The sequence below is a fragment of the Pseudopodoces humilis genome, chromosome 1 (assembly GCF_049639895.1).
Source record: "Pseudopodoces humilis isolate 2021_Gansu_Grassland_sample_001 chromosome 1, ASM4963989v1, whole genome shotgun sequence".
Lineage (NCBI taxonomy): Eukaryota > Metazoa > Chordata > Aves > Passeriformes > Paridae > Pseudopodoces > Pseudopodoces humilis.
The window spans coordinates 41,582,046-41,601,627 of record NC_142200.1 but is presented as its reverse complement, the minus strand read 5'-3'; the positions used below and the strand labels follow the sequence as shown (position 1 = coordinate 41,601,627).

General features: G+C 41.1%; 2 protein-coding genes across 5 annotated transcripts in view; one reads left to right on the top strand and one right to left on the bottom strand.

Moving 5' to 3' along the window:
- The window catches only part of MAPRE2 (microtubule associated protein RP/EB family member 2), a 99,208-nt gene extending 85,069 nt beyond the window's left edge, over positions 1–14,139 (top strand). For all 4 annotated transcript variants that reach the window (XM_014255902.2, XM_014255893.2, XM_005517178.2 and 1 more), the window contains 3 exons: positions 2,192–2,331; positions 6,775–6,933; positions 11,989–14,139. In XM_014255902.2, the coding sequence (XP_014111377.1) occupies positions 2,192–2,331; positions 6,775–6,933; positions 11,989–12,060 (371 nt within the window). In that variant the 3' untranslated portion in view covers positions 12,061–14,139. The remainder of the gene's footprint in view (positions 1–2,191; positions 2,332–6,774; positions 6,934–11,988) is intronic.
- LOC102108852 (ethanolaminephosphotransferase 1-like) overlaps positions 14,055–19,582 on the bottom strand; it is a 56,672-nt gene continuing 51,144 nt past the window's right edge. Inside the window, exon 10 of the mRNA XM_005517177.3 lies at positions 14,055–18,477. Coding sequence (XP_005517234.2) covers positions 18,412–18,477 — 66 coding nt within the window. The 3' untranslated portion in view covers positions 14,055–18,411. The remainder of the gene's footprint in view (positions 18,478–19,582) is intronic.

Here is a 19,582-nt window from a genome sequence, read left to right as displayed (position 1 = left end):
TAAAGCAGCTGATTTTTAAGTTAGTCAAAATACAGGCTGAAGCTAGAAAGCATTGAAGGCAGAATGCTAAAGTTTAGGCAATTTCATTTAAAAAATAGCAAAAAAGGTCTTGGCACTTTTAATGTTTTTCAACAAATGATTTATTCTTTGCTGATCTAAGTATGATGTGAAAAAAGTTTCATTTCAGACATATACACAACCCTGAATTTTCCCAGCTTTAGCAAGTCTGTGTACTATATCTGAAATCTGCTAGAGAAGAGTTTGTATATGCAATAGACATGGAAGCAATTGGAGTCACCAGTTTCTAAAAGAAACAAAACCAAAACAAAAACACCAAACAAAAAAAACCAAACCAAACCAAAACAACAAAAAAACCCCACCATTATGGGTTTTCTTTCCCTATCTGTCTTATATTGAGAATAAAGAGCATTAGAAAAGGAGGATGACTATCTTTCACAGAAATGTTTACACATGCTAACTGAATTATCAAGTTGTTTGTTTGTGTTTTGTTGGCTTTAGGTGACCCAGTTAATACAGAGTTATCCGTAGGGGTGGGAGGAGATGCTTGCTACGGAGGGAGGCCTGTGACTAAATCAGGAAAGCTTAAGCTTGATTAAATAACCCATTGCTGCTCTCCTTTCCCATCACTTTCCAGCTCCTCCAATGAACCACTGTCACAGTTCTAGGTCAGTGAGACTCTGTGAGCTCCACAGTCTGGGCATATGGACAGCCCCACAGGCTGTCTCTTCCTCTCCCTGCCTCCTCACAGTTTCTTCCTAGTAATGGCTTTTTTTTAATACATTTGTTTTACAAAGAATTGCTTTATTAAAGCATTGTCTGACACTGGGGATACATTGTGGAAATGACAATTTATAACAATTTGTAGTGTGCCATAAATCAGGTAATCCTATGGGAGGAGCAGCTGGCAAGGTTTGGGGTGGAAGGTGGCTGCTGAGAAAGCCAGGGCAAAATCCTTCTGGAACTGGGGGACAGCAAGCTCAGAGTTCAGCTGGGAGCTGGGTGCCTGCTGGATTAGGGCTGTCTTCTGAGTGGCTCAGGCTTCAGAGCACCGCAGCATTTGGTGGTGGAGGATGGCATGGAACCCATCAGCACTTTTGGACAACCGTGTTTTGCTCTTTGTAGGAAACAGTGATGAACACAGGTGCTGCCGAGCAGGACCTCTGATTCACATGCCTGCTTAATAAATCAAGTCAAATAGGCTGGAGAGAGGCTGGGTTTCTGTTTTCTCTTCTTAACCAAACCAGTTTCTGTATCAGACATCTGTCCAGTAAATCTCAAATGTATTCCTTGTTGGAGGGAATAAGGAAAAGGCCGAATCTGTGCTTGTGGGAGCTGAGGCAGGGGGAGAGCCGTGAGCCAGGCACTCGTGCATGGGCTGAGTGACTGTATCGAACAGCCAGCAGCAAGAGATAAAAGATGGAGAGGCACAGCAAGATGTGAGGAGCTGGCTGGGAGGTTCTTGTGAAGGCTCTGCAAACACTTTCACACAACTCTTGCTCTGCTTGGGCATTTATGTGCCAAGTCACTGTGGAAGCATTATCTGTATGCACTCATTACTTGCCATTTTTGCTGGTGAAGATGTTGCTCCATGTTCTGGCAGATTCGCAGCTCAAGTAATTAAATAGGAAAACCTAAGGAGATCAAAACATATCTTCTGGTCACTGTGGCAAACTGTGAGTTCACCAATGGGTTTAATTCTGCTCTGAGTTTCAATGCCCTTGTCTCAGGGATGGTTTACATTTGAAAATGAAAAAAGCACAGAGGTAGTTTAGCTGAGTTTATTTCAGCTCTATTTTTCTCCAGGGGAATTGAGGATAGCTATGTATGTTAAGTAATGAGCTGGGGGAACACTCTCTGAATGGCATATTTTTTCTAAGCTGAAAGCTGCTCAGATCTAAGGGAACTTTTTATTCCTGGTTTGACATTGTTTATTTTGGTTTTAGAGTTACCTCACTCTCAGTAGCAAACTCAGATTGGTAGGAAATGTGGTTTTTCCTTTCCCAAGGCATAACAGCAGTGGAATTTCCCCTACTGTCACCTTGAAGTAAAAGAGAGGATGGATGGCTTTAAAATCAATATTTGTGTTTCAGTACTAGATTAATAGGAATGAATGCATTTATTAACAGAGATCAATCTTGTTTATTATTTACTTATTTATTGTGTTTTTCAGGTGCTGCTAAATCCAGTCCAGCTTCTAAACCAGGATCAACACCTTCTCGCCCATCTTCAGCAAAAAAAGCTGCACCAGGCAGCTCGGCATCCAAATCAGATAAAGACTTGGAAACTCAAGTCATACAGCTCAGTGAACAGGTAAATTTGCTTTAGGCACAAAAGTAGATGCATTCGTTGTCGCAGGCAGGCATGAAATCTAATATTGTCTTCTGATGAATGGTGCTCTCCAGAATTACGAAGGGACAGAAGTGGAAATAGTTCAGCTGGAAAGAAAAAAAAAAAAAAGAAAAAAAAAGAGATTTATTTTGAAAAATAATGTCTGGCAGAGATGATTGATTTTTGCCAGTATTTTAAAATTATTATCTTAGGAGTCACAGGTAAGTCTTGCTGAAGCATGATAATGTTATTAGATGTTGAAATATATCTTTTATTTCACCTGGTTAGGAAAAATCCGAATAGTGTCTTTGCTCTTGTGTATTACTGGTTTGAAATAAATCATTTAATGTGCCTGTGGAGAAAACAAGTCTATTTGTCATACCAAGGTTTTAAGAGATTTGCAGTTAAAGTGAGACAAGAACATTATGCTCTACTTTCTGGAAGGAAGGTGTTAAAGAAGCTAACACACCATTTTCATTTAAAAATGTGATCCACCTTTCTGAGAATACTTAGTTATATTATAAATAATGTTCTGCAATATAATTTAAAAGGTTCAGAATTTCTGTAATGTTAGGAATGTAAGGGCTTCGTTTTTGTTTATGCTCTGGAGCTTTACATCATTCTCTCATTTCTGAAGTGCAAGAATGTCTGCACTGGACAAGAATAAATACCTGCATCAGGTTTAAGGCTGTGCTGTCAGAATGGTGTAAATGCCACCACTATATATGAGGCCTGATCCCTGTTATTTGTCCTTGGTGAGAGAAAACAGAAAGGAAAAAACTCATATTTTATAATTCCTGGCAGCTGCATTCAGGAAGTAGTCATTATTCTGGATCAAGTATAATTTTCCACAGTTAATTTCAGTTTCAGACTTTCATTGACCTCGACAGCAAAGATTTCAGCTTGCTGGGGCACCATTTTCAAGTTTTGATGAGTTGTGCATTGAAAGGTGGTAGATGGATAGCCACATCCCAGACATGGCATTCTGCAGATTAAAGGTATCATTCTGAGCAGCAGAGAGCACAACAGGGTCCACCAATGGGCTCTAGATTGCTTTTGTAACAGAAAACTTTTTAAATGTTGCACAAGGAATGAATGTATATGTTTTTCATGGAATCTTTTTTTTTCAATCAATGTCGAGCAGAGTTCAAACGTCAGCTTAATGCAACTGAAACCGTGACATTTGTACTCACAAGTCAGAATGTGTTTGCTTCAGGAGGAAGAGTTGGTTGGCATCTGAGCAATATAAAAATATTTGATCTTTATTGAAATAGACAGTCACTATCACATCCACTGCTAACGTATTCCTAGCACGTTCCATGTGTGAAAACCTTAAGCTTTATATACAAATAACCCTGAAGGAAAACTGATCATTTCCCCATCACCAAAGAGAAGAAGAAGAAATTTTGAGGATTTGAAAAACTGATTCTTTAATAGCTAGTTTCTAAGAGACATCATCTAGCTAGAATGGTCTGGAAGGCTTTTTTTCCTAATGCTGACAGCATTTGGTATCTCATTTCCCACTAATGGATACTTGTAAACCATGGCCGTATTACATGAGCCAAAAAAGCTATGCTGCAAGCAGCTCTGAGCCAGGTTTTCCTGACCCCCAGTGTGAACATGCTGCAAGAGCCAAATTGCCTGCTTTTTACTACTCTGCAGCAGTTGTGGAGATGAGGGCAGCAGCCAGTGTTTACTGTGTTTCTGTGTTGATTATAAGAAGTGATGAATTGTGTCTTGAATATCTGGGTCCTATGTGGCTCTAATAGTTTTTTCATCCTTTTCATGGCTAGCAGCTATGGGAGATGGAAACATCTGACCTTCCATGCAATTTGTAGCCGAAAAGTTTAATTAGTGGGGATGTCTCTACACTGTGTTTTACCATAGTGTAGCTTAATGAGCTATTTGCAGTAATTGTAAGCCGTCCCTAATATTTGCCAGTTAATGGCTCCCTACAATTTTAAAGATTCTCTTAAAATCGTCTTCGAACTGTGCCAGTAAATTAAACTCCAACATTAAATTCCAAGGAGTGTCATTCTGCACTGGAACTCGATTACCCATAGCATTAAAATAACAAAGTGGTCCCTGTTGTGTCTTTGGTCTGTGCCAACTAACTCTCTCTCTCGAAGAGTGTCTGGGTGCAGCTGAGGTGACAGCGCAAACCAGGGGTTATTGCATACAGAGAAGGGACTTTTACATATGGAGAATGGTCCCAGGAACTATTAGATGTGTGCTGGTATACATGTAGGTTCTGAAAACAGCATCATCGTGGCTTTTTGGCTGCAGTTGGGTCTAATCTGCAGCCTGCCTCAGCAGCCCTGTGAGTATTCCTGCTACCAGTAAGTGCCATCAGAGAAAAGACCAGTCAGTAAGAACTGCTGCCTTTGCACCCATTAACTGGGTTGCAGAGGGATACTTGCAGTCCAGAAATAGAGTGTGGGAGTTGATGTGAGGTGTTCCTCAAGTGTCAGCCTTTTGGCATGCTCATGGAAGGAAAAAGTAGGATACAGATGTGCAAAGTATCTGAAGCAATATGGATTCACATGGCACAGACAGGTAGTTGGAACTGAAGGAAAGCATATCTGGTTTGGTTATAACAAAGCTTACTCTGTACAGTAATTAATTAATTAACTCCATGCATATGCACATAAGTGATTTTGTTTCTTTAAACAGCGTGAATGTGAGAGGATGAAAACAGGAGAATGTCTTCATAGTAAATGGGTCAGAAGGGGAGATAGTCTCAGCTATTAGCTGCCAGTTTTTCAGCTGAAGTTCATTGTTTTCCCAAGCTCTAGCAAGCACAGAGCAAGAGATCTGGAAACAGTTACATTCTTACTCTGGCTGGATTCAGGCATTGCTCTCAAGCAATATGCTGTGGCAGTTCCAGAAGGCACGAGTTCCTGAGTACGAGGTCTTCATCTACAGACCAGAATATTGTAAACTCTTCATTTTGCTCTTCCTACTTTTGTAAAAAAATAGCTAATTTTAAGGTGACTGGTCATTATATCCATAATGGATTCAAACTGTCAAGGGGAGACTTGAGTGTCACACTCAGGCAGCTAGTCAGAAATGAATTAGTGCATAGATGAGATGCCCTGAGATCCTGCACTGGTAACAGGTCAGTTCTGCTGCTTGATGCCTTTGAGAGAGCAATCAAAGGTCAGAAAAAGTCATCCCTAGCTCAGCAGTCATGGAAAAACAAACTGAAAGGATTTAGTAGGCTATCAAAGCATTGTTTGAACTCTGCTGGTATTTTTACTAGTAAAGGAAATAAATTGACTTGCAATAGAACTGGCAGCACAGAAGTTTCTATTAAATCGTATCAGTTCACTGAAATGTAGTCTGATATGATTTAATTTATTTAGCATGTTTTATTTAGAAAATCATTTGTGTAATTGCAGCCTTTAAAATGCAAATGCTAATTTGGCTGTAATTGGATGTGATTTGGGTCAGTGTATTTACCGTAGACAGCTTTATCTGTGATTATTTCTGTTGGTTTTTATGCTGCTGTCCTCTGTATTTCCAAGCCACTTAGATGTTATCCTGATTGTGTATACCCCATTAGACAGAAGTTTATATGTTATGCTCCCACAAAGCTGTTCTTTTTTAAATATATATGTATAAAAATACATTGCAACATCTGTCATGATTTATACAAAGCCTAATCATTAACAGCTACATTGCCCATGAATTATTTGCAGCAGTCCTAGTGGTGAAATTGAGGCTGACAGCATAGCTTGAAGACTCTTGTGAACAAGGTTGCAAAGGAGGAAGGTACTTGGCATTTGGAGAATTTGTTGGTAGACGCAGCACATCAGTCAGAGCAGGTAGCCTGTGGTGCACCCAGTCATGGCAGCAGAGTGCTGAAACACAGGTCTGTAAAATGTGGTAAGTGAGGAAGCAGAACAGGAGAGGTGGAAAACCAGCAATACCACATTTGTAACTAGAAGACCTTTTAATTTCCTGACTATTTCCCTCCTTTGCTAGTTCAAGGTATTTTTGGGCAAGGAGAATGTAGGTTTCCCAACAACTACACATTTATCCAGGCAAAATAACACAAGTACTTAGCCAAAAGTTTTATTAGTTACCACTACATGACATTTCTGGCAGCCCTGCTAGGAGACATGGCTTAGGTAGCCCTGATTTCTGAACTGCTACTTTGAGCTTCAATGTAAGAGTGCTGAGAAAATTGACCTTTAAAAGTATCAAGGTTAAGCTGTATCCAAGCCGAGTAGTGGGGGAGCCTGATTTACTATTCTCTGTGGGGTAGGGTTCAATTTAGCTCTGCAGCAAGAAAACTGGACTTTATTTTAAGCTATAAAATGGAATATGTATTTAATATTGTTTAGCATACAAAATTTTATACCATTATTTTTTCTGTAATGCACCTCAGAACTGATGCATCATGTCTTGGTTTGTATACAGGTACATTCATTAAAACTTGCACTTGAAGGCGTGGAGAAGGAAAGGGATTTCTACTTTGGCAAATTAAGGGAGATTGAACTTCTCTGCCAAGAACATGGGGGAGAGAATAATGACCTTGTCAATCGGCTAATGGAAGTCCTTTATGCTTCAGATGAACATGTAAGTTGAAACTTAATGGATTTTATTTCAACAAAAAAAGCTTAATTGCATAAAATTTTATCTGTATAGTATTGGGTCATATCCTGTATTTAGGCCAGCAGAACTTTAGCAGCTAGGATTCCTGTGACTCCTTCCCAAAAAGGAAATTTTCAATTGCAAACAACAGACTTTTTAGCTTGGGGAGAGGATTCAGGAGGTTTATTGCTTTTCACTGCTTCAGTGTAGGTTTTGTATTCTGGGTTTGCTGAGCTTTAGCTAAAAAGGGGAGGGTCTGTATCACAGTTTTAAATTGGTTTCATATGGTTCTGAGACTTAGTTTTGTTTTTTCCATCTTCCCCCTGTGTGCATGAAGTCTTTTACTCATGTTCTTTAATGTGTTGAAAATCACAAAAATTCTGGCAGAGGTGCTGTTTGCTGTCTACAGCTGTGAACCTTCTCTGGCCCATGTGGCAGTGTTGGAATATGTATGGTGCAGCTTGCCAAATACATAATTATATCTACAAAGATAATGCTCTTTAGCATTTTTTATCCTGTTGCTATAGGCAAAATTCTTCCTTGTGCAAACCAAATAATCCTGTATTAGCAAAATTTCAGAAGTGTATTGTCTGCAAGATTAAGCAAGAATCTCATTGCATCTTAGACTTAATGTTGTAGACACTGAACAAAGCAAGAAGCTGCAAAGGGTGCTGGTTAAATTCCTCAGAGACATTCAGGGATAATGATTCAGTGGAGATTTAGCTGAACTACTCCCATTCATGTTAGCTAAATCTCTGTATGGATTGTGCTGACAATTGACCCTTCAGACCCCAGCAGAGGAAGGCTTTGGCTCCAGAGTGTACAAGCATCAACTTAATCCCTTGGCAGCACTGTGGTACCGTAGGCTGGCTTACATCTGCTCCCAGAAAGCTGTTGCAGCAGTAGCCAGCTGACTTAGTTTTATATCAAAACTAGTGCTGAAGGAACTACTAACTCAACATACTTTTTCTAAAAGAGGCAAATGTAGGACCTAAAGGTTTGAAAGTTAAGTGCAAGAGAGCCACAAGTTTGAAGCTAACAGGTGCCACTGCTCAGATGAGAAGTGACAAGGGAAAGAGGATTTGTTCAGCAGACCAGAACGAGTGCTAGAGAGGAAAAAGAGGAGGAAGCCATTATTTTCACAGGAATAAACAATAAGACAAATTTGCCAGGCATGTGATAACAGGGTAAAAGTGTTACATATATCTAGTGGTCAGAGAAAATGTCTTCTGGATTCAAGAGCAGTGATTTATTTATAAAGCAAAGCCAGAAAAATCCTTCTTCTCCCCATACCCCTACCACATCTGTCTGTCTCTTGGCTTAAATAGCAGAGTGGTTCCACACCAAGGAATGCATTTGTTGCTTTTCCTTTTGCAGTCTTCCTTACTGGCAGAACACATTACAAAATGTTCTACTTCAGTCAATTTCCCAGTGTTTGATCTGCTTCTTCCCTCCAAGCCCTTCTCTGTTGAAATCATCATCCATCCCTGCATGTGAACTACATACAACTGTGCTTTCATCTAAAATCTGGTTGCTGTTGGAGACTGGGTGTGTCACTGCAGCAGGAGAGCAGGAGAGCTCGTCCAGAGAGGAATACAGAGGCCATTCCTCACACCATTTTTTTGTTCTTTTTGGTGGGAGACTTGATTTCAGCTTAACAGATGGACTGTGACTTGCTGAAGAATGATCCATTGCATTAGCACTAAACCAAAGTCTGATTCAGATTCTGCCTACTTTTTGGTTTTGGAATTTACTCTCTTATTGCCCTACTTTCCCCTTCAGATCTGGGTTGTTTTTTCCTCTCTCTCTCTCTCTGTAACGAATTTGTCCCAAGTTAAATTCTTTATCTCACAGTATTTTGCAGGCTAATCCCTTGGTAACAGCAGTTTGGCTTTCCTAGTCCGGCCATGAGGCTGTTAGATGAATTGTGTGTAGAATGATTAGAAATGCAAGTATAGAGTTTAGTCCTTCAAAGAATCATTATCCAGGTGTTTGATTATTGTAGTATTGCATTGAAGAGATTTTGGTCAGGTTCATGTCTTGGGGTGTGGAGTGGGGTAGTTATTTTTCTCAGAATTTCAGTTTATAGTGTAGTTTCAGTCATGTCACCTTCTAAGCTTCTGCTTTGCTTAATTCAATAAGAACTAATGTTTTAAAATTGAACAAATTTTTAAAATTTTTTTAAAATTATTTTTTTGTGAGTTTGAGCAGCATAAATATCAATCCAGTTGGTTCCTTCTATTTAGGGCCTTCGTTTTGTTTTCCCTGTTAAAATTCTGCTTAAACCTGATCATTATGTCTCTGCTTAAGCAAGAGGGACATAATTTACTGTCATTTAACATTTGGCTGGTCACTCCATTGACTTTGTAATTTTTAATTATGAATTGATCATTTATAATCCTACTTCTTCATCAAAAACATCAAAGTTGCCAGAGAACAGTGCTCAAAAGGCTACATTTGAGTGGTGGAGAGATGTGGCCCCTATTTTTCAAGCTGTCAGTGTGTAAAGCACTTGGTCTTGTGGTACTACACTAGAAGAGCTTCAGAGTGATGGACGAGAAGAGGCTCTCTGTCTGGTTATGAAGCCCAGAGCTGTTTAGTTCTTGGCATAAAGCAGAAATGTAGGAAAGCTTTCGCTTTCCTACACAGGCTGATTCAGTTCATGTAGAAGTTGGGAGAATTTCTCATGTTGGACATCTCAGTTGCTCTGCTCAATTTCCCAGAGCAATTGCTTGAAATGCAGCAGGTTTGGTGACTCTGCTCTAGCAGCTTCTGTATCTGCTGCTACTTTTGGAAAAGGCCCCCACCCTCCCCAACACCAGGTTTTCATAGTCCAACTCTTCAGTCTACAGGCACACTTGAATAGTTTGAGGCAGATGGACCTAAGGGTCGAAAGAGACCATCTCTCAATGTGGGAGACAGAGATGACCACGGTCATGTGGCTCAAGCCAGAAATAAATGCTCTAAATAGATCTTCCACTACTTTCCTTATTAGGGGAGTTCAATGAGATTCCACAGTCCTAAAGTAATTGGACTCTTATGGTTCCCATTTCGTGTATTTATACAAGCTGTACATACTGAAAAACATGTTCCACGTCTCAGAACAACCTCTGAGGTAGTTATAAATTCACTATTTCCGTCAAAGATAAACCTGGCAAGATAGGGACCACTACTCCTCTTCTGAGCTGTGGAGTAGATTTCACTCCCTCTGCTTAGAGGTTTTTCCTAGTGTACAAATGACAAGAAAGCACGTACATGACCCAAAAAATCTGCACAAGTAGGCTTTCTAATAGTGTATCTCACAAAGTCATCATACACGGGGCCTGTGGAACATGTGCATTCCAGAACAGGTCACCTCAGCACAGGAGGAGGGTCAGGACAGGTGGGTTAAGGCAGCATAGCTCACTGCAGCTAAAGAAGATCCAGTTTTCTCACCCCACAGGGCAGGGTCACGTTCTCCCAGCTGTCAGCTCCTCCCTGTGAACCTCTTGTTCTCTGCACATCCTGCAGCCTTGCAGCCCATCACAGGAGCTGCAGCTTTTAGGTACTGCTCACAAACCTGTTTTGGTGTGATGTACCTACTGTATGTAATAAGGGCATCATTTTCCCCAAGGGACCAAAACGTGCTTAACTTTAGCTGCCCTGACAGACATGTGACTTCCACCTGAAAATGGCACCTGAGTGATAGAAAGCTTGCTTTCAGTTCAAATTGGGCTGTTTCTATACATGGTAAATGGATGACTCTTTCCATTGTATCAACAAATGCTAGGAACCTTATTCTGCTTCTGCCCTTTAGGTAAATATTTTATTGCCAGCTTGTATCATAAGCTGCCCTGGACTATTGTGGGGAAACTAAAATGATGGCCTTCCTTTTCTTTTGATTTTTGCCTCAAATTTGGAAACTTAGCAGTAGCAATTTGTTAAAGTTTGTTGTTCAAGACACTTGCTTCTAACAAAAGTTAGGGGGCCAGGTGGGTTCTGCAGAGGTAGCCCACTGGGGATGCTGGAATTTGAATGGCAGCTCAGTGTCTTGGAAAAGTGTTTTCCTTTGGAGCTGCCTTCGGCAGAGCAGTACTAATTCAGGGCAGAGCGTACACGAGAGGGATCTCTTCAGTGAACCGTGCTGTGGAAAGATGGAAAGCACTTGAGAGGAAAGCTGTAAATGCAGCTGTGCTTAATGGCAGTCCAGAAGGGATGCTCTAAAAGTCAGCCAGACTTTTTGAGCTCAGATAACATTGAGGTCAATTCAGGATACCAGGCCTGTTGCCTGTAATTTGAAAGTTGTTTGGAGCTGGTGTCACCTGCAGTGAGGATACAGCCTTTCCTTGTGTCAGGGATTCATCTTCCAGTGGGAATGTATATTCACAGAGACAGCTTTGGATAATACTGTGCATAAAAACAATGGGAAGTATTTACTTAGTAATTAGTGCTTTTTACAGTAGCTCTGTAAGTCAGTGATTATGGGGCTTTCCCCCCCAGCCTGCCCAAGAAAATGTGTTTGCAAGTCTGTGGGAGTTAACATGGGTGTATTATTTTGGGAAAGTAATATGCTTGACCTCAAAAAGGAGGCTGTGTTGAATTTTTAAAGCAGGTGATAGTAAAAGTGTCTTGTCCATTTAGTGATCTAAACCTTGAGAGAAGAGTGTGTGAAAAGTACAGCAGACAGGTTCAGAAAACCTTGGACAAGCTGAAAATGGGAGGACATCAGGATCCTATGGTACAGCATCTATGGTTGGCATATCACTGTCTAACTATTCAAAATGTTTGCTCACCAGAACAGATAACAGATAGTGATGTTGAAAGCTGACATTTATTTCTAGGGAAATAACAGTACTGCATGTGCCTCAATTAGAAGTAAAGTAAGTTTTTAACATTTTAATATAATAATATGAGATGCTGCTTTCCTCAGGAAATAGCTCATTTTGTACTCCCTTGCATTAAACTTGTTAAGTTTTATGCTACAGTGAGCATCATGGGGCAAGATTACATGAGGAATGCTTTCTGCTGAAGAGTGTTTTGGGATCTTTTTTCTTCCTGCAGGAGAGCCACACAGATGAGCATGAAGGTGAAGAGCAAGTCCATGAACAGCCCCAGCAGCAGGATGAGTACTGACTCACGCAGCATCTCTGACAATTTTCGTTTTGTGTGAGAACTTTCTTCTGGAGAATGGAACATGTGCGGCCTCAAACTTGAAATCAGTTCACTCCCAGTCTGCCATTAACATTTATGTACCATAGTGAGTGCCAGCCAACCACTGCATTCTGTACCAATACTTTGCCAAGATGCATTTGCAGACGTCTTCTTTCAGTGTATCTTCCCAAGAGGTGGTAGGGCTACATCACCTACTGTACATCACTGCAACGTCACCACTTGGCTGCTTGAGATTTGTTCTGCTCTTTAAAAATATATATATTTATTTTTTTTTTCTTTTTCGTCTTAAGTATGATACACTTGTAACTTGTTCTAACATATTTATATTGGCATTTTGTGTGGCAAGGAGTTCTGTACCACTAGCTGTGTCTCTCACTTTGTGGTGCTTTTACATTTTCTAGTACATCTGGCTTGGGGCATCAATTTGGCCAAACAGTTGAAATAAAGGGATACAGTGTATGTCATACTCAAGCCATAACGATGAGGCTTTATTGTGGAGGAAAACGCTTGTGTTGCTCACATTTATTCCTTTCCTGTCTTCACAAATGGAAGGTGGAGCATCTGTTTCACTGGGAGATTAAATCCCTGTGTTAGCAAGCTTGTTAGAAAGCTGCATGGTATGTTTTTTGGCTGATTTCTGGAGGAACAGATATCCACTTAAGCTTTTTGAAAATCCTCCCAGTTTCCTAACTAGTCAGTAGACATTTCCCAGCTTTTCTTCTTTTCTGAGGAATCCAGTCCCAGCCTCCAGCTGCAGCTCTACCTCCGCAGAGCTCAGTGCTGAGGGAGGAGAGAAATCTCCTTGGCACAAGTGTAGCTGCAGGACACAGTCTCTGCCATCATCCTTCGCTTCCCACCTCTCAGAAACGGAGAAAGTAGGCCAGCCATTTCCTTCCACTTTCCTTCCCCCTTCTACTGCCCCAGCGTTGCAAGTATAGAAGACAGAAATTTTGTCACTAGTGCAAAGTACAGGGGAAAACAGCAACAGCATTGGCTCTGAACCACACCTCAAACTCCCCTGTAAGTGGATGGTGGACGCTTCACAGGTTTAAGGCTGCTTCCAAAGCATGGAGAGGCAGTGAGGAGTCCTCCTGGAGACAGGGCACACATCAGAAGGGAAATATCTGACTGGGGGCACAGAGCTGTTTCTGTGCTTGGCTGACCTTCCCTCTTCAAGGCCAGTGTGGTGCAGAACCATGTGTGCACTGGAGATGTCTGCAGCGGGAGTATTCCCTTCCAGTGTGGTCCCATGGCCCTGTTCTAAATGATGATATTTTATAAACAGAGGCATCTTGAAGTATAAAAAGCATTCCTTGTTCTTCTCCTACCATTGTGCTTTGTAGTCTCTCTGGTTATTTAATGCCTGGTATTCTTGGTCTCTTGCTTCATTTTCTGAATTCTGGTTTGTTGTGCTGATTTAGCGGGTATGTGGAAGTCCCATCCCAAATGGCATTCACTGAAAAACTCCACAGTCTATTGAACAGCTAAATAATTTTAGGCATTCTTAGGTTCCTAAAGCATTAGGTCCCCAGCTTATGCTTCCATAGAAAGATTTCCAGTGAATCAGACCCCAGGCACACACACATGCACATGCAGTTTTCCATTCCTAATCAATCTTCTGCAGCAAAGTGGCTCTTAGTTAAATGTGAGAACCCTGCTGTTGTGTCGCACCACCGACAATATATGAAATGCTGTTGAGCACCAAAACAGGTATTACCAGTTTCTTGATCCTCCTCCTGCACAGCAGAAGAGTTTCTGGACCCTGCAGGCTGAAGTTTTCCCAGCCCTGCACCCAGTATTGACCTCACATCCTATCCAGTGATGAAATCAAAGTAGTGCAACCTGCAGGCCAGCGCTTTCCTCTCCCGTTTCAATTGGTTACAAGTAAGGTCTGGTTTACAAAATCATGTTTTTTCCAAAATAATTATTTCCAAGAATCACCACAAATGGGGGAATTGTCATTTTTGTTGTATTTGTGTTTATTAGAACATATGTACTTATTACAATTGTCATTGTAATAAACAGTAGTTCTTCATAATACTGTTGAAGAGCAGTTACTAATTTTTTTCCAGACTCCAGAATGTCCTTTAACCTTTATGGGATCTCTGAATGGGGCAAGGAGTTTGGGATCAGGCCATAAACTTAATTTCATCAGCACGTCTCTGCCTACTGGAGTTCATCCTTCTGCCAATACTTGAGCAGGTGCATGGAGAGCGCTTCAAGGGAAAACATTTTTCTGAAGGTGCAAATGGTTGGGGTTGCTGAGCTCCCTAGACAGTTCATAGCCAGGCTGTTGTGCCTCTCTTCTTTTCTCTCTATTGAAGCACATATGAAAAAAAAAAAAAAAATTAAAAAGCTGAACTTCGTTTCCTGAAAATTCCTTGTATCCTGTTTCTGATCTGAGTACCATAGCCCTCTCACTGCTTGTGTCAAGGGGGGAGTGACTGATTTAGGGAGCCAGGGCAGTGAAATTCTTTGGGGGCACCAGAATTGTGGCTGTGCTGAGGGGAGAGCAGTGTTCTGAAAGGGGAAAGAGTTGTCCTTCCCCCCCCACCCCCTGTGAGTAACCCATTCTTCTGTTATGGTTTTAATATGCATTTGTAATTACCTTTACTAAATAGCACACCATAAAGCTTTGGTTATATATTAAATGTAAACTGAAAGGAATGTAAACATATGTATTGTTAATTATAAATAGATAATTAATGGCATAATAGATACAAAAAAGTCTTATTCAGATGTATCAGTCATTTTACGTTATCCACAAACTGTCGCATGATAGAGTAGATTTTTGTCTGAATATGTGAATAACTTGACTTGCGTTTATCTTTTTACATATTTAATAAAAAAATATATGTTAAAATCTGTCTAGCTCTAGAGACTATTCGGAACATTCTAAAATAATAATTTTCTGGATTAAATACATATTTTTGGTTCATCAGGGGCTGCATATGGGAGCAGGAAGAAAAAGGCAGCTGCTTTAAAAGCCCAGAAGTTCACTTACCCTGTGTGTGTGGATAGCACCTGTTTCACCAAGAGCTCAGCAACTCTATTCCCTTTTATAAATCAAAACAGAAAATGCATGCATGTATGTGCATGTAAACAGCACATTTTTCTTTATGGTAATTGCTTTCAGATTTTGGAGTGCTAACTCCGTTGGGTGTCAGTCTGAAGCAAAACTGGCAGCAGCCAGGAGGCAAAGAAAGCACTACAGAAAGATGCCAAAGCTCCCAGTGGGCTTCCTCACAGTGGCCAGGTATTCAGGGATGAATCTTCAATGCAGTACCTAAAAGCCATCTAGACTTTAGATCAAAGTATGAGGTTTTGTGGGGAGGGAAGGGTGAAAATTCATTGTAGTTCTCACAGCTCTGGTCTTTTTTAGCTGCAGTAATTGCTGCTCAAGTGCAGGAGTTCTGAGCCTTGGGTCAGGACCCTTTTCTTCTGTGTTGAAGTGATGCTGTTGTGAGCCACCAGCCTGCACCCTGCTGCTCCAGGTATCCCTTGGCCTCTGACAGGGGAGGGAGGGGAGGATGAAGCAGGAACCCATTTCCAACCCAGGTGTTCACAGCTGGGAGAGCAGCTCTTGTCTAGTTGCTTTTCATAAGACCAGGAGGAAGGCATGTCCTTGGGTTAGTGCAAATGCTCTAAAGCTTAAAAAAAAGTGATATATTTTCCAGTTCAAATAGTTGACAACTTTCTGCCATGTTGTGACCAAAAAAATTTATTGTTAGGTCATCTACATACCTGACTTTGCAAAATAAATCTGTGACCATACAGCCCTATGAACAAAAGCATTTTTCTTCCTATTCATTGAACCAGTTGCCATCTATGATGGCTAATAATTCAATATATACACTGTGCAGTACATGATCTCTTTTTATACTTGTCTTTATACAGATTGTAGTGACAAATTGATTTAAAGAGGAAAAAGAAAGTTATTTGCAATGTTTTCCTGTAGAAGGTGAAAAAACTGGCCAGAGATTAATGTCCTTTAAAAGTGATACTTGCTTTCCCTTTAGAAAGGTTCAAGTGCAGGCAGGTTGTGGTAGTTCAAGTTTTAAAATTTAATTTAATGAATATTTCAAAACACTCCATTCCAGTGCATCAAATTGCACTGCTTCTGTGACCCTTATTTCCAGCTGTTTCCTAAATAAGTGCAAGACAGATGGAAAAAGGAAGCCTATCTACAGAGTTTCTCCAGTACGACCACATTCAATTTGGAGTTATTTTTGTTTATTGTATCCTAATTCTTTTCTCACCAGAATTTCCTCAATACTTATGATGGAAAGGTGAAATACAAACTACCTTTATAAAGCAGGTGAGACTTTTGTGGCAGTGTATCAGGTATTGGATGTAATATTTAACTTCATCCAACGCTGAGACTGCTGGGTGTGTGCAGCAATGTCAAACTCCTCACTCCCTTTCAAATGCAGTCAGAACTGCCTTTTTTGGCAAACCTCATAGAATAAAGAGCCTTCAGACTTACTCCAGGCGAGTTCTTGGGCAGTTAGGGAGCACTTCTCTGGAGACCCCATGCTCCCTGGGCATCACACGGGGTAAGGGCATTGCTGCCACACCATCGGGGAGAAAGGCTGGGAGATGCTGCTTGTAGCTGGGCTGCAGGGGTTCCAAAGGGCATCCTCCCTTCCCTGCCCAGCTCTTGGCAAACCACACAGCATGACTTGTCCCCTCTGCCTAAATCACACCTGGAGCTGCTTGAACTGTGACTCATCTGATGTTCATTTGGGGGGTGGGACCCTCAATGTGCTTGTTTGGTAGGCGGAACATGGATTCTGTCAAACCTGAAGGAACTTCCTGGTATTTCTGCTTTGTGACAGGGGAAGCTGATGTTCTGGCTTGTCCCCTGGTGCCTGTGGTAAAGGCTGCCTGGGGAAATCAGCCCTGCTGGTGTTGTGGTAGGGCAACTGCTGTAACAGGCAGTACCACCTTAAGCTGAAGCTGCTCATACAACTTGCCAGTGCTCAGCTGAAAATATTAATAGGAGCTACTGACGTGAGGGTAAATTAACCTGGGGGGAAAAATGATCAGGCTAGTAATAAACCCACAGAAACAGTCTAAGCACTGGAAAAGATGAACTTCAGACTCAGCTCAGCGGCTCAAAAACTGCACTTCCCCATGGCTTCTGGCAAATGAGATGGTTAAATAGTTAATAAATGTGCCAGGCTGTCAATCACATCCCTCTGTGCTTACCTTGGGGAAGTGGACAGACTGTTTAATTAGTGCTTCAAGGCCACAAAGGCCCTCAGGCTAGGGCAACATATGAAAAGAGATGAAACTGAAATTCTTACTCCCTCCTCCAAGGCACACAGAAAACCTACGTGTATTATAGATGAAGGGAGGAGTTTACATCTGCATGCAAACATGTAATGTTAGAAAAAAAAAAAAATCTTGTTTCTGTTTCTAAAATCACAAGAATTTGCTCCAAGCACACAGGTAAATAATGACTTGTTTAGCATTTTGCACTGGTGGATGATGTTGGACTGAAACAAGTTTTGAAGAGAAATATGTGAGTCTTCAAAGGTCTGCTGGCCAAATTTATTTTCAGCTGTTTACCTTTGTAGGCTATATTGTTTGTTGCTACTGAAATATAAACAATGTGCTTGTTACTGCCTAGAAAATAAATAGAAGGGCCAGCTGCTGCTGTATTAAGCCTGCATTTCTGACAGGTCAGCTGAGACTCAATGCTGAGAATGGGAAAAAAACAGTACATTCCAAAAACACTTTACTGTACCCATAGCTTTCTGAGCTCATTCACTTGTCTTCACACATTCATATGAGGTGAGGAAAAGACTGAATAAGCCGCACAAGCCTTTCAGGAGTTGTGTGGAAGAAATGAGTTGTGAGAAAATAAATACGGCAAATGAAGCAGGCACAAATGTCTGGGTGGGAAGGACATACAGGGAGGGTTTGCATTGCTGGGGTCCTACTGGTGACTAGGCTGGGCAAAACCAGTGCTGGTTATGAATCACCGAAGATCTTGTGTAACCCAGCATGGATTTATCAGGACTTTGGACACAGTGGTAAGGAGGAGGAAGACAAAACAGAGGTGAGTAACACAGCTTGGTAAAAAGAATAAGCATCAACAGAACAGCTTGGTAAAGTTCTCTGCTGGACAGGCATCTTCCTCTGAGATGAAGCATCTGGCTGCGTAGCTCGTTGTTGCAGTGGTTCAGATATCTGTACTATTCTATTCTTTGGTTATTTTAATCAGACTCATCCCAACTATTTATCACATCAGAAGAGCTGCAAATCTCCATGTCAAGTGTTACAGTCTGATCTCAGTGCAGGTGTTCACTCTTGGATGCGTTTCTTCAGGGAAAAGATGTAAATGTTCAAGTGCTCACTCAGCTGCCTACCCTAAAGAGAAATTGCAGAGATTAGCAACCTGTTTTGTATGCGCTTCACAATTCACTGCCTCTCCTCTCCCAGTGAGAGGGGGGAGGACCCAGCCACAGTCCTCACATACTTGGGGATCTGTGAGTACACAGGGACCTGTAAGTATTCAAACAAGAGAACTGTTTTCCTTACATTCCTCTTGCAACACACTGCTGGGAAGTGAAATGGCTACAGACCAGATTCACAGGTGACATAAGCTGTGATGGAGCTGGGCCCCTCAGTGAATTGTGAATTTTGACCAGGTATTTCCATTCTGATCTCCACCAGCAGGCCCATGTCGGATGCTCAGGTAAACTCCACTATGCCACCAATGTCTGCTGACAAAAGGCTGCTTTCAAAGAAAAATCCTTACATCCCAGTGGTGTGGCTTAAATAAAAGAATGATGACAAGCTCCCTCTGAAATGAGACCTTTGCCATGCAAGGTGTTTTATCTAAAAGCTAACACCATTACAGCAGTTGCTAAAGGATCGTTTGACAATTTAGAAAAGTGGACATCAACTAAGTAAAACTTAATTTAAGCAGTAGTTCAGATGACAGTGATAAGACAGATGTAGCAGACACAAAAATGTGCTGGCGAGATTGAATGAACTGGAAAACTATTCATGTCACCAGCTTGAGAGATGCTAGCAGAGGGCCAAGAAAAAATTGGGACATCTATTTTGCCTGCAGATTCAAAGCAAAGTTGACCTTATTTTATTATTTCTATTTATGTCACTTTGCATTTTACCTTCCTATTTTTTCAGTCAAGTGACCTTAGGAAGAAGAAAGGCAAAAAAAGAGGGGCGGAATCATTCATGCCACATGGGTCGACTGCTACATAAAACCACTCCATAAATATTATAATTTTGATGTGTTTAAAGCCAAAACCAGTTGACTACACTGGAATAATTCAAGTCACTGAACTTGCTGCACATGCAAAAAGGCATTGCCTGCAATAAACTGATTTATTTTTCTTAATTTTAGACTAAATAAAATAACACACAGGACTAAAAAACAACCCCAAAACATAAAGATCCAGACTCCCAGACAACGCCCCAACCAGAAACTGTTTCCAGAGCCCTCTGC